This window comes from Channa argus, chromosome 19 (genome assembly GCF_033026475.1).
Source record: "Channa argus isolate prfri chromosome 19, Channa argus male v1.0, whole genome shotgun sequence".
In the NCBI taxonomy this organism is placed as follows: domain Eukaryota; kingdom Metazoa; phylum Chordata; class Actinopteri; order Anabantiformes; family Channidae; genus Channa; species Channa argus.
Window position 1 is genome coordinate 3,588,531 of NC_090215.1, and position 14,236 is coordinate 3,602,766.

Sequence of the window (14,236 nt, forward strand, 5' to 3'; positions counted from 1 at the left end):
TTTTCTGTTCCAAGAACGAAGCAGGTGGACATGAAGCTCACAATGGGCAGTATAACATATATGTTAGAGTTCATTGACAGAACACTGTAAGATATAGGAAAATGATATAAAACATACGAAGTCTATAGATCCTGATGATCAGAAGTTACACACAACGAAGCAGGAAGCTTGTAACCTAATCCTCTGCTCTCTTCTCCTTTCTGTGCTCTCAGCCACTGACAGTTTCAACATACAGCCCACTGTCCCGTGGCCGAGAAAAACCTGCAACGAGTCCCGTCTGCAGTGGGAGGTGGAAGTCTGTGGAGAGGACTTTAGGCGGGACATGGATCACATAGATAAACAGTACTGGTGTAACCTCACGTACTTCATCAGGTAGAGTAGCACAATATGTTGAGGCTCATCACTCAAATCTTGTTTGCAACTTTGTTTAAGGTTCTAACCTTAAAACTGCATGATAGTTACAGCAAGCATCCATAAATGCATGAACCTACTGTATGTATCGCATACTTTTAGCTGCCAACTAAATACACAACATCATATTTCAACTATGCCAGGTGACTGAATTACATTGGGTTTTAATGTATATTTGAAATTAGTCACATTTCTGCATGCTGTGGGTGAAGGTCCTGTGTAAAACTAGAATCTCTACTAAAGACAGAAAGCTATGTAAATGATTCTCATAAGTTCTTTGTGTTTTCAAGGAGATTTAGGTGTAACATCATGGTAATAACTTCTTAAAACAGACTTTGCTGTTCTCTGCTATAAAACGCTAACATAAAGTTATGCTATGTCAGTAGTCAGACTCCAGAATAGCCTACAATACCAAAAAGTATCATTTCCCCCTAACAGAGAGCCTATAAATTGCTGATGTTGGGAACAGTAGAGGAACTCCTCTACACACAGGATGTGGCAGATCTTACGAGTAACATTAAACAGCCTCCTTACATTACTTGGCCTGTGCAGCTTTAACTAGACATTGATGGAAGTGCACATGTGCTATCAGGAAACTTTACTGGAAGCAGCTTTTACGAGTTCCTACAGAGCTGCTTTGTCATTTTGTAGCACAGCCAGTGGGAATCTGTGAGAGATAAATTATATCTGGACACTTAACCCCACACATTTTCAAGCTCTTATCATTAGCACTCCTCCTTTTTGTTCAAGTACTGTTGCCTCACTGTCTGAGTGCACTCACTTTATTTGTAGTTAGTGGCTTGTTTGTCTGTACATTGGCACAGGAAAAAAAAAAAAAAAAACAGTTGCCAGAAGTTTGTAATCCTGCTGTGGATATTTGGTCACATTTCCTTTGGTCTTTTTTCGCTCTCTGGCTCATTTTGTGTCACAGTTGGGTCATTTTTTGGGCAGATTTCTTTTGTAGTTTTTGTTCTCTGATTCTTTGGGTCACATTTGGTTATTTTATGTCTTGTTTTTGGTCATTCTTCTTCTTCTTCTTCTTCTTCTTCTTCTTCTTCTTCTTCTTCTTCTTCTTCTTCTTCTTCTTCTTCTTCTTCTTCTTCTTCTTCTTCTTCTTCTTCTTCTTCTTCTTCTTCTTCTTCTTCTTCTTCTTCTTCTTTTTTTGCATCTTTTAACTGAGTTCTGAAACTTTAAAATAAGATATATTAATACTAACATCACACTGGGCTGTGGGGCCCCCTGATCTTCCCTGAGGTTGTGCCCAGTAGGCCAGTTAAGTAATCCATCATTGCTGACCACCCATCTGCAAAATAACATACACATGGGAGGTTAGACTCAATGTCAAAATAGCCATGACTCACACTTTTGCAGGAAAGGTTCAGAGATTCTGGGAAGTCAAAGTATCCAGCTTCCATTGGCCATTTGCATCCACAGTAATATAAAACTAGTAAAAGCTGTCCATTACCTGTTCAGCAGCAAAGAGCAGGTTAGGACTGATGGAAACACTGCTGCAGTCCTACACAGCCTCACATACAGATTCAACTGAAATGTGAACCACATGCTTACAACACGTGGCTTCCATTGCAGTTACAACACAATCTGTGTGACAGCAAAATCACACAGTTTCATTTTACAGTAACATTTTTGACAGACACTTTTATCCAAAGTGACTTACTAGTGATGAACACACACACCAGGACAAAGCCATCACTCTCCTCAAAAGCTGCTTGGGGATGATATGTTCCTGCCAGTTTGTCTTGATTACAAGCTTCTTTACAAAATGTTTAACAAGTTTGAACATTCTCATCTCAACATTCACCTCTGTGTGTGTTTCTGTTTCACTCCATTTTTTAATGGACTATGCGGAGAAGAAACTAACTCGTGACGAACAATTTGTAAATGTGCAGAAGTGAATTTCGAACGGGTTGTTCTTTTAGTGGTCACATAGCCAGAGGTGGGATATGAATCCAATGTAGGTTTGCATACAAAAATGAACCAGATTTGATTTTTAAAAATTTGATTTGGTTTTTTCAACATGTCATTTAACCTTTACACCTAGACAGGTCATTCATCCCTACTTTATTTTGACCTTTCACCACTGGATTAAAGCAGTTTTGTTGGGGTATGACACAAAGACATTGGGTTTAGGTGATTGTTGGGGTTATTTAAAAGTCACTGCTTTCTCAATATGATATCATCTACATGTGACATCACTAGTTTAACACTGGACTCATAGTCTGGTCTCCTATGAGAAAGTCTTGTGGGTTTGGACTCAGAGAATGTCAGTTACATTTTTGTCTTGTTTGTTTGACTAATAGGTGACATATTGCATGTTTCTGAGTAGGGGTACAAATACCGTTGAATACTGTGTCATTCTGATTGTTGTGTCATCTCTGTCTGGCTGGCTGGTTTCAGTAGCAATAACATAATAGGAGTACTGTCCATCACACCTATAAATAGTTAAGAGCTTTTTGTCTGAAGTGCTTGAGTGGTGGTGTAATGCATGGGCTCTGTTTTTCACATTTAATTCGTTTGGCTTCAATACTTAATCACTTTGAAATGAAGAATACAGAGAGTGGTTTTAGGGAGTGTGAAGCACCTTTAATCAGAGTAGAATGTGTGATGCCTCGCAAATCATGTCACAAGGAGATGGGAGAACATACAATATATCAAGAGGGACCATTTCATGGCCAATAGTCAGTGGGGAACACAGCATGACTTGCCTTTCCTGGAACCCTGCCTGCATGAGCTCACAGTTTTATGAAGTAAACAAGTGATTTAAGTGTGTTTTGTGAATGATACCTTAAGCTGACAGAGGCATTGGATAAAGTGAGTGACCACAGCTTGGACAAGTGCCCAACATCTAGAAGAAACTCACACTGTCATTTATGTTCTAACTTTCAGTAAGTATAGTTTAAAGAAATAAAACTGTTAGCTCAAAGGCACAAAGTACACACATGGAGGGGGTCAGGGGGGCTGATGGGTTGTTAACAAATCACAGGACTTACATACAAGAGACACCAGTCTGTTTTCTTTTTCAAAGTGTTAGTCACTGTTGTAACGTTGTTATGTATCTTTCCCTAAACCCAACCAACTCCATGTTGTGCCTAAACCACACTGCCTTTAGTATTGTAACTCACAACAAAGGTAAGGGGCATAACAGGGTATGACAATGACCTACCGAACCTCCTAGCATGTGGACCAGGACTACTAGCATATCTATGTTGCTTATGTCAACCGATAACTGCCATTGAACGGCAGGAGAACATCTGTATCCTGTGGTAGGGGTTGATGTTGATTGAAGTAAAGAGGACTGTTTTCCTTGTACAAACTTGAAAGCAGCTTTATAAATAATAATTATTTCAGGTAAAGAGCATCACCTATTACATGCAGACTTGCAGATGTTACTGCATGTCTCCTGTTGCTTAATGCTTTAAAGAAAACCACCATTCTTTGACAAATTGAACTGTTTCCATATAAAAAAAAGTGATGCAACCATGCAGAGGTGACAAATGACTAGTACTACAATGTCCACAATAAATGTCTCCTACTATAATAATTGTTTAACTTTATAATATGTAATTTTGTTACATGATTTGTGTATATTTCTGTAATACATGTATGATTTTATTTCTTTTTTGGTTAAGTTGCTGGAACTGAATATTGTGAGGTATATAAAGAAATTACAGGTAACCAGTGCTGGTGATGAGCTGGCTGACACCCAAAAGTTAACTCTAATTTCTTAAACCTAATTTTGTATCTTTTATTTAAACAATAAACCAGGTTTTTAAAATCAAGGTAGAGGATTATAGAAACCTGATTTCCCATTGTGGATCTCTCCTGGAGAATGCTGATTTATGTGCCCTGTCATCTGTACGATAAAAAACTGCAGACAGAGGAAGTAGTTGATTGGATGCGTGAAAGAGGACATTATAACATGGAGACATGCCTCCTCCAATGACTAAAACCGAAACTAACTCAAAGCGGCCTGTAGATGATGTGAAAATGAAGTATGTTCAATCTTTTTCTCACTGCATAGTCAGTCTGGCCCCAGTGTGCTCACAATAAAAAAGGAAAAAAGTCAGGAAGCAGCATTGTCTGTCACTCTACAGTTAGAATCTGAGAGCCATGCTTCCAAAAAGTGATCTCCTGCATGTAAATGTGGCCTAAACGTCAGGAGGTTACTACAGCGCAGAAAAAAAGTTGTTGACAACCTGCGTCACCTGATTCGTCTGGGTAACCAAGTTACTTAGGTGCATGTAAACACACTCTGCATTAAAGTGAGGAAGACAGAGCTGAAACATCTGTGCTGATGTTTGACAGTTTGAACTAAATAAAAGAAAACACCCCACTGATGTGGGTGTGTGAACCCTCTTTCCGTGCTATAAAACAAGCAGTGACCCCTGCAGAGCCGCGTCTATTTGACAAATGAGCCATAGCTTTTTGCAGTGACAGACAAACACATAGCTGACATGACTGTTATTGTTTGAAATGAGCTGGGCCAAGCTTCTGGGTGCACAGAAATGGGTATATGCAAACCATTAAGAGTATGTGTGTGTGTGTGTACTTATTTAATTTCCTTCTAATAACATGGATTTTCTGCCCTAAACACTTTACAGCTTCAGGAGTAGCTTGTTCACACATATGCAGGCAGCAGTGTGGCTCTTTCTGGACCTTTTAATGATACATTTTCACTGCTGTTGATTGCAGCTGTCATCACAGCTTTTTCCTGCTGCCACTAATGACGGCTAATGACCTTGTCAGTGAGCCAGCCTCATATAAAATTGGTTGTGTGATCCATTTGACTGGCAAGACACTGTGACTGCAGCACGCAGACAGAAGGATGGTTAAGTAGTCCAAGTTTCAAGTTGTTTGTATACGCAAACACACTTCATGTGCAAATTTGATTTGCTGAAAGTTATGTTTATGCTTCTGCCAATGTACAAAATGCACCGTTTTTATTATTGGCTTAACTGTCTCTCTCGTGTCCCTCTAGTCTTTCTCATTCTTGTCTCTGCATGTTTATGAAATAGAAAACTTACATCTGTTTTCTGTTGTGCTTCTGAACCTGTGAAGTTCATCAAGATGCTGCAGACACTGAAGGGTTGTCTGTAACTCATAGAGCAGTTCTCCACAGGGTCAGTGGTTCAACTAGTAGTTTAATTAGCAGCAGCCAAAGAATTTTATTGTTTTCTTATATTTATATCCAGTATTTATGAGAAATTCAAATCAAAGGTCTTGTGTGGTGACCCTAGTATGCAGTGATTAGCAAAATGTGTCCAAGGAAGGACAACTGCTGAGTCATCAGAAGAGCGACTGTACCACACAAAACCACAAAACTAGTGAAATGTTGCACAAACAAGCTTTGTATGCAGCTGTGTAGACATACATCCATTAGAGTGACCATGCTAAACGCTGCCAACCTGCCTGTACACAATTGGCATGTGAGTGATGCTTACCCAGGTTAGAAATGGCACCTGGACAGACTATGGCAGGATGTCCTGCTGGTGGAGACAGTTTGATAATTTAGGCCTAAACATTGTTGCAGTAGGACACCACATTATGTCAATAGTATTCCCCAATGGCAGTGGTCTCTTTAAGTGGGATAATGTGTCCTGCAAAAGTGCCAAAAATTGTTAAGTTTGATGAATATGAATGAGAGTTCAAGGTGTTGCCTAGGCCTCCAAATTGTACTGGTGTACTGGGAGAACACGTTTGATCCTAAGAGGCCACATAACAACTTAAAGGACATAAAGTATGTGGTGCTCAAGCCTTGGTGTCAGATACCAGAGCACACATTCAGTACTGCTGTGCCTCAACAGGTCTGACCTGTTTTGATGGCTTAAGGAGGAGCTACACAGTATTAGGCAGGTGGTTTTAATGTTGTGGCTCATCTGTTCATATATGTAGCTGGTAAATACCAGGTAAACCAAGTTAAGCTATTTTCTGATCCTAATGGCTCATAATGGTGTGTTGGCAGATTTAAAGCAAATTCTATTTGGGACATACTGCACCTTTAAAAGTCTCTAATTCCACATGCTCCGAAACTTTGATACATTTTTTTTTAGAAATTTTCTTACTTACCTTGAGCCACAGGCATTAAGCATAAAAGTGTTCTCTGTTCATGTACCTTCTCCCGGCATCTTTCTACATTAATTTCAATTGTTGCATTGGTGTAGCATTTTTCAGTCTTTCACTTTCCACACTGTGAGTCTCCATTGGTTTAATAATCTGGTTTTGCTGCATTCAGGTTTGACAGAAGGCTTTTCTCAGCAAAATACTGTTACCGCTTGTATGTAATGCACTTTACACTTTACTGTACATACGTATATCTCCTACAGATGCAGGAAAATGTTCTGTTCTACATGGTAACTTATAAGTCAAGGATGGATTTTAGGCACTGATATGGACAGTATGTGTGGTATTTTTAGGAGAGAATACACACATCAAACTTTGTATATTTGTTTTTTATTTCAATTTGAAATTTCTTTCCTGAGCTATTTGGTGTTGTGGACAGAAATATCTGCAACCACTACAAATTAATTAAACTACTGAAACATCCCTTGAAGTAATATTAAAGACATAAAAAATACAACATCAATTCAAAAAAAGTTGGGTCAATGGGCAAAACATAAATAAAAAGAGAATTCAATGATATTTGTATTCACAATAGATCATTCACAACATATCAGATGTTGAAACTGAGACATTTTACCATTTGATGGAAAAGATATTAAAAAAAAACTCATTTTCATATTGTTTTCAGCAACACATCTTTAAAAAGTTGGAACAGGGACAACAAAAGGCTGGAAAAGTAATTGCTGCACATCAACACACAGACTGCATTAATGCGCAGACTTTGATGATCCCTCCATCTACATTCTATAATATCATCAAAAGATTCATAGAATCAGGAGGATTCTCTGTGTGCAAGGACAAGGCTGAAGGTAAAAACTGTATCTGCGTGATCTTTGGGCCCTTAGGTGCCCAAAGGTACAAGTGCCCAAAAACAGGTATAATTCTCAACAGGACATGACTACGTGTCTGTGAACACAGTTTGCCATGCAACCAACAAATGTAAGTTAAAGCTGAATAATGCAAAGAAGAAGCTATATGTGAACACGATCCAGAAATGTCACCGTGTTCTCATTTAAAATGCTCTGAGGCAAAATGGAAACCTCTTTGGTCAGATAAATGAAAATTTGAAATTGTTTTTGGAAACCGCCATATCCTGTGGACTGAAGAGGAGCGGGACCATCGAGCTTGTTATCAGCAGACAGTTCAAAAGCCTGCATCTCTGATGGTATGGGGGGCATTACTGCCTATAGTGTGGGCAGCTTACACATCTGGAAAAGCTCCATCATTGCTGAAAAGTACATAGAGTTTTTAGAGCAACATGTGCTCCCATCCAGACAACTTCTCTAAAGGGAAGGTCTTGCATATTTCAGCAAGACAATGCTAAACCACAAACTTCATCCATCATAACAGCAAGGCTTCGCAGGAGAAGAGTCCGGGTGCTGAACTGACCTGCCTTCAGTCCAGACCTTTCACCAATAGAAAACATTTGGCGCATTATAAAACAAAGAAATCCAACAACAAAGGCCCAGGACTGTGGAGCATCCCAGCTAGAATGGGACAACATTCCTCTCCTAAACTCCAGCAGCTGTCACCTCACTTCCCAGACATTTACTTCTTTGTTAAAAGAAGAGCGGATGCTACACAATTGCAATACTCATCGCCCTGTTCCAAATTTTTTGAGATGTGTTGCTGCTATTTAATTTCAAATGAGCTAATATTTTCTATAAAATGGCAAAATGTCACAGTTTCAACATCCGATATGTTGTTTTGGTTCTATTGTGAATGAAATTATGGTTTGTTGAAATTTGCAAATCATTGCATTCTGTTTTTAATTACGTTTTACACACGTACTTGTAATTTGCAGCATAGTATTCCCTATGGTGAAGATGCAAACACATTATATAATGTCATCAAGTTTCTGTCATGGGGTTAGTGCCTTTCTATATTTATTTAGACAAACATAATCATTATTATTATTATTATCATTATTACCATAATAATTATTATTAGTAGTATAAGTAGTAGTAGTATGGGGCTATCAAAACAAGTAGTTAAATTAGTTAATAACATTCAAAAAACAAAGCACTGATTAATCTTTCGTTTTGGTGAAGGGGGTTTGCGGTTGACTTGGTCTGATGTGGCAACATTTAGCCTCTAGGATAAATCAAAGAAGAAGCATGTCAACCGGAGCAGTGTGTCTGCCTGATTTATTTCAAATGATTTTTTGAGTTTTATGGCACAAATAAAATAATCCAGTTTCAGACAGATTATCTGTGAACAGAGATTTACTGGTTTTAATGTCTGTTTTTGTTTGATTGTTGAAAATATGACTAATTTACAAAATGACCAAAGTTATGCTTTAATAATAATAAAAAAACAGAAATGAACCAGTGATCAATTTAAATTACCATATAAAAGGGGATATTTAAGGTTAATACACTGACTCATATTCTTGCCAAGAATGAGACAAGAAAGTTGACATCGTAATATCTGATATTTCTTATCAGTATAGGAACAGTACAGGAATAAAATACATTGTAACTTACCTTTTAAAGTAACTTGTGTCTTATACACCTCATCAATTATTAATGAACAGCTTACCAATTACTTTTGGCCTGTCTGGTTGTAACAGCATACTCGCTTAACTTTTCTACAATTTACTATACCTACATTCTTAAACCCAAACAAGATATAACACTTATCACATGGAACTTTTAATTACTGAGGTAGCAGATGCTCAGCTTTTTATCCAGACCATTGTATCTTTCAGTAACTTTTGATAATCTACTGCTGTTTAACCTAAAGCCAATAATAGCTGTACAGTTGACCTGTGGATTTTCCACGTACACAGGTGAATGGAAATAGTAGGCAGCTGACACATCTCATACCTAAACACAGTCTGTAATTTGTGAACCTCAGCCAATAGTATCTACAACTTCAGATAATTTCATCTTTAGGGTAGAAACAGTAAAACTGTTCAAACCGTTGTTCAGCTGGTGAGAACACCAACACTAACCCTCCTGGACTTACGACCAATAGCTCCGAACCTGGAGGATTCAGGATGGGGAAAGAGGGATTACAGCTGGCTTAATGGATTTATCAAAGCAGAACTTAAAACCTGAAAAGCTCCACTGAGACTCTGAAAGGCCCTAAATGCCTGTGGAAGCAAAGGAGAACTGGGTAAAAAAGAGAGTGAAAGGCAGCAGTCAAACGGATGAATACTGTGAATGAATAAAGCAAGATTGTATTGTTTGTGATGGTTGCGCGGCTTTCACAGAAGTGGGTGTAGGTTGTGTCATTATGAGTCCTAGCGGTAAACCATCCATCTTTACTACGATATAGTAGTTTTAAACTTTTAATAAGCACTAAAATAAATAAACAAGTAGAAAGCAAAGGGGATGAAAGATCAACAACCAAGTCAGTGGGGATGTTCTTCTAATTCTTTGTCTCTCTTCCTCCTGTCCTCCCCCCAGTGAGTATCACCTCTTTACCCTCTGCACAGAGACAAAATCACAGATCGTCAACTGCTACTGGCCCAATCCTCTGGTGGAGAGATACATTATTCACATACACAAGGACTTTTTCTCCAACTGCACCGTGGAGCGGATTGTGTTGGAGGACCCACCAGACAACACACTAATCATCCTCATCCTCATCCCTATTTTCCTCACACTGGCCATGGTGGTATTGGTGGTCTGGTGCAGCAAGAGGAGCGATATCCTGGCCTAAGGAGGAGAGGAGGAGGGAAAATATAAAGAAGGACTAAGTTCAACCTCCCAGCATCCTTACTAAAACAATACAGTCTACTACACAGATGTTCACTGAGGATTTGGGAGGATGTGGTCAAGTTATTCTGCACATGAATCTACAAACCACCTAAACTTTGTGTGGGAACAGGGAAAGCTTCTTGTACAAAGTCCCGCTTTTACAAACATCTTTGTGGTATTTTAAAAAATGTGTTTCATTGACATTCATGTTCTATTGTTTAACTAGATGTTTAGCATAGATGTAACCCTTTGGGAAATCTGTCTCTGGCTGTAAAACCACATTCTACCTAAAGCTCACTGAAGCGATAATAGTATTATGTGCTGAGCAAAACCCAACCAGGCAATTTCTCCATGGATTTGATGAGATATAATATCTTATTTAGTGAGCTTTAGAGGCAGAACATTTTTGGACAGACCCAGGCGAACTGTTTCCTAACCTTCCCTAACCAGCTGTTAGATCCAGCTACATATTCAACATGCAGGAACTCACCCAATTACAAAGGAATCACACCATTCAATGGGCCATTATCAGTTCTTATCAGCCTGTAATTATGACTCATTGGGCTGAGTAGGTTCTTATCATGTCATATAACTGTGTAATTCAATTTGTTTTTTAGTTGGTATTTTAGTTTCCCTTCCTGCTTTTACATCCACCCTCTCCACCCAAGTCCTCCGTCCACATCCATTCATTATTTATCATCTTATCCTTTTTGGGGGGCAGGAGGGCTGGAGCCTATCCCAGGTGTCATCAGGGCAAGAGATGGGGTAAACAACTCTGGACAGGTCGCCAGTCTATCTCAGGGCCGTAGAGACACATACACAGAAGACAACCATTGACACTCACATTCACACTTCAGGCTATTTTTTATATTCACCAGTTAACCTAACATGCATGTTTTTGGACTGAGGGACGAAGCCCATGCAACACGGGAAGAACATGCAGACTCCACAAAGAAAGACAGTGGTGTGAGACCGGAACTTTCTAGCTGTGAGGTGGCAGTACTAACCACTCTGCCCCTCCTTCCTCATCTGACATTAAATACATCACAATGCTTCATCACCAAACATCACCATGCTTCTCTAATACTTATTATTACTAATATTGCACCGCAGCCTCTGCAGTAAAACTTTTGTGTGGTGAACATCTCCTACAATATTTGCAGCCTTTCAAGGCCTTTTGTGCATCTCTGTTGGGTCATTCTCTCTCTACACACACCACAGAGGAAATGGTGGTTTGACGTCACCATCATTTATAAGGTAACTTGACCCACAGGACAACTGACCAAGCCTTAGGACATGTGTTTATCCAGCTTATGGAACCAGACTGTAAACCTCCAAGGTTACTGTTGGAGCACTGTATCCACCAACATGGGAAAAAAGTCTCCCAAAGACACTGTTGGTGAAATGGTAACACAATGGAAACACTGAGCTACTGTTTGGACAGGCACCACTGCAAAACACTATGATTCAGATGTTTTGGGACTTGAATTTCTTGTGTGTCCACCTGAGCCCCAACAGACAGTATAACATATGAAGATGAATAAATTACTGTTAGAATTCACAAAGAGGGGCTCTCCAATGAAACAGAAACACTAGGAACTGGCTTCGTGATCTCAGAGTCTACAGTTATACCCTCTGTCCGTGCTGTCTACTGTATCTGCTTCTCCAGTTTCATTTGGACCACTAAGAAATACACACTGATTCTTTGAAATGAATTCTTTTGATGAATGCACTTCATGGGTTCTTTGAACCGCACTCCTCACCAGCTGTGAGACTAAAGTAAATCAAGCAAAGCTTTTTCAAAAAGTTTGCTTTTACAGCGCTGGTTTGTGTTTGTCAGCTCTCACCTGCACACTGTCTCACATCAGCTGATGTTTATGGAAACTGAAACCCATCAGAGAAAATTCCATCATTGAATCTTAAGTGTCTTGAATAGATGTTTTTTTTCCTTCTTTATGTGAATCAAAATAATAAAATAAAATACACAGAAACACTCACCTAAATATTCTTGTGATGCAGTGTATTATAGCTGAATGTGCTGTCTGTTGCCTTCTGTGTCTCTGACCAATATGCAGCTTAGTATTTATGTGTGTATTTTGTCTTGTAGACACAAAAGACAAGTGCAAAACACAATATTCAAGCTTCTTTACATTCTTTATATTATATTCTCCCTTCTAGATTTTAGCCTTAAATGATCATAACTATAGAGCATTTCATGACCCTTAAAAGCAAAAGTAACCATGGAATAATGTAAAAGATAAGCTTAGCTAGGTACAGTTCTTCTTATTTATTTATTTAAGAAATCAGGGACAAGTCCTTTAAGAATTGATCATTATTAAATAATTGACATCTGTTGACAATTTACTACATATGTACATGAAACATTGAAAGAGCAGCATGTCTTTTCCTTAATGTGACACTCCTTATTTTTTAATGCTTGGCTTCTTGGTCCAAATAGTGGAGCACCTGGTGTAAAGATATTAACTTTAAAAACAATAAAAAAAATACATGGTTGAAAAAAAAAACTGGGGAAACACAATTTCTGAAATTGACATAGTTCACATCAGTGAAGAAGTTTCACGACACTGGATTTTCTGGAACTACAGGACCACTCCATCAAGATGAGTTTATACAGCTACTTGCCTGTATGACCAAGTTATTTTTCATATTTGTGCATAATCAAGACTTTGGCCCAATTCCAATTCTCCTGATTGCTCCTAACCCTTGCTTGTTCACATTCCTGTAAAGTGGTAGCAGTGTCCTGTCTCTTTAGCAATAAGGGCTGTGGAGAAGCGAAGCAAAGTGTTAGGGCTATGTAGTCCTTCAAACCCAGGGTTTTCTGAAGGAGACTCAAAATCTTGTATAATAATTTTAGCTCTGTTACCTGACCCATAAACATCTTAAACACACAATTACTAAAATGTTGTTTTATATTTTCTGTACATGTTTGGAATAAAAACAAAACAGGACAAAAGGAAAAAAAATTCAGTTCAGTTAGTGAGCTGCCATCTAACGTTAACCAAGGATATGACTGTTTGTGCATAATGGTCCCAGCATTTCCTCATTTTACAGTTTTATTCTTTCTGAATCCTGATGCTCCTCTACAAGCAGCCCAGGTGGACAGGATAGGAGAACAGGTTGTTATCTGCTGCTGCTAACAGTTTACTGGGATTTGTACAGTCTATGATTTAGTCTTCAGTACATGACAAAGCTTAGTTGGCTCTGATGACAGAAGGGTTTAGGTTCAGGGACGTATATTTTAACCATTGCTACTTGTAGAGGCGGTCTTCAACATTTATTGTACTTGTTTCTCAACTTAGCCGATGACTGGTCAATTGTACGTACAAGTTTAAGTACAGTAATCTCACTAGCACGTTCGCAAACAACTTCATCAAACAAGTTTTTCAAAGCATGGCTGAACTCACTGAACTCACTGAACTCGGTAAGAAACCGTGTGCCTCCACAGCTACACACTGAACCTTTTTCTTCTACCTTGTTGAGGTCCACACCACCGTGTAGTCAGTTCCTCTGCTTCAGCTACCGTGTCACGTCAGCACCCTTCAGGTAGCTGAGCACCGCCTCTCTTGCCACAAACCCTTTGCTTTGCATTGTTTAAAGGCAAACTATCAAAGCTATATGACGTCACTAATGACATCATCAGTACACAGAAGCATAACACAACACACAATACAGTACAGTTCACAAAACACAATACATACTACATCAAAGTAAAACTAAAACTGAGGAAACCCTTGGTTGGCTCATACACTACTAATGACTCAAGTAAGAGATAAGGGTATAAAATACGAATTGGGATTGGGCCTTTGACTCTCCTATGCAACAGAACAGTGCTGTGTAGAGTCAAGCTAAAAACAAAGGATCAGATTTTGATCAACTTTTTTAGCCCATTCAGATCCTTTAGAATATGTCTGGGTATATGCTGACATTTCTACAAGACATCAAGCGAATATATATATCGA

At 38.8% G+C, this 14,236-nt stretch overlaps 1 protein-coding gene across 1 annotated transcript in view; it reads left to right on the plus strand.

Annotated features, from left to right (window-relative positions):
• The window catches only part of LOC137104825 (receptor activity-modifying protein 3-like), a 35,577-nt gene extending 22,796 nt beyond the window's left edge, over window positions 1-12,781 (plus strand). The window contains exons 3-4 of the mRNA XM_067486571.1: window positions 213-372; window positions 9,963-12,781. Of these exons, the coding sequence (XP_067342672.1) occupies window positions 213-372; window positions 9,963-10,218 (416 nt within the window). The 3' untranslated portion in view covers window positions 10,219-12,781. The remainder of the gene's footprint in view (window positions 1-212; window positions 373-9,962) is intronic.
• The last annotated feature ends 1,455 nt before the right edge of the window (window positions 12,782-14,236 follow it).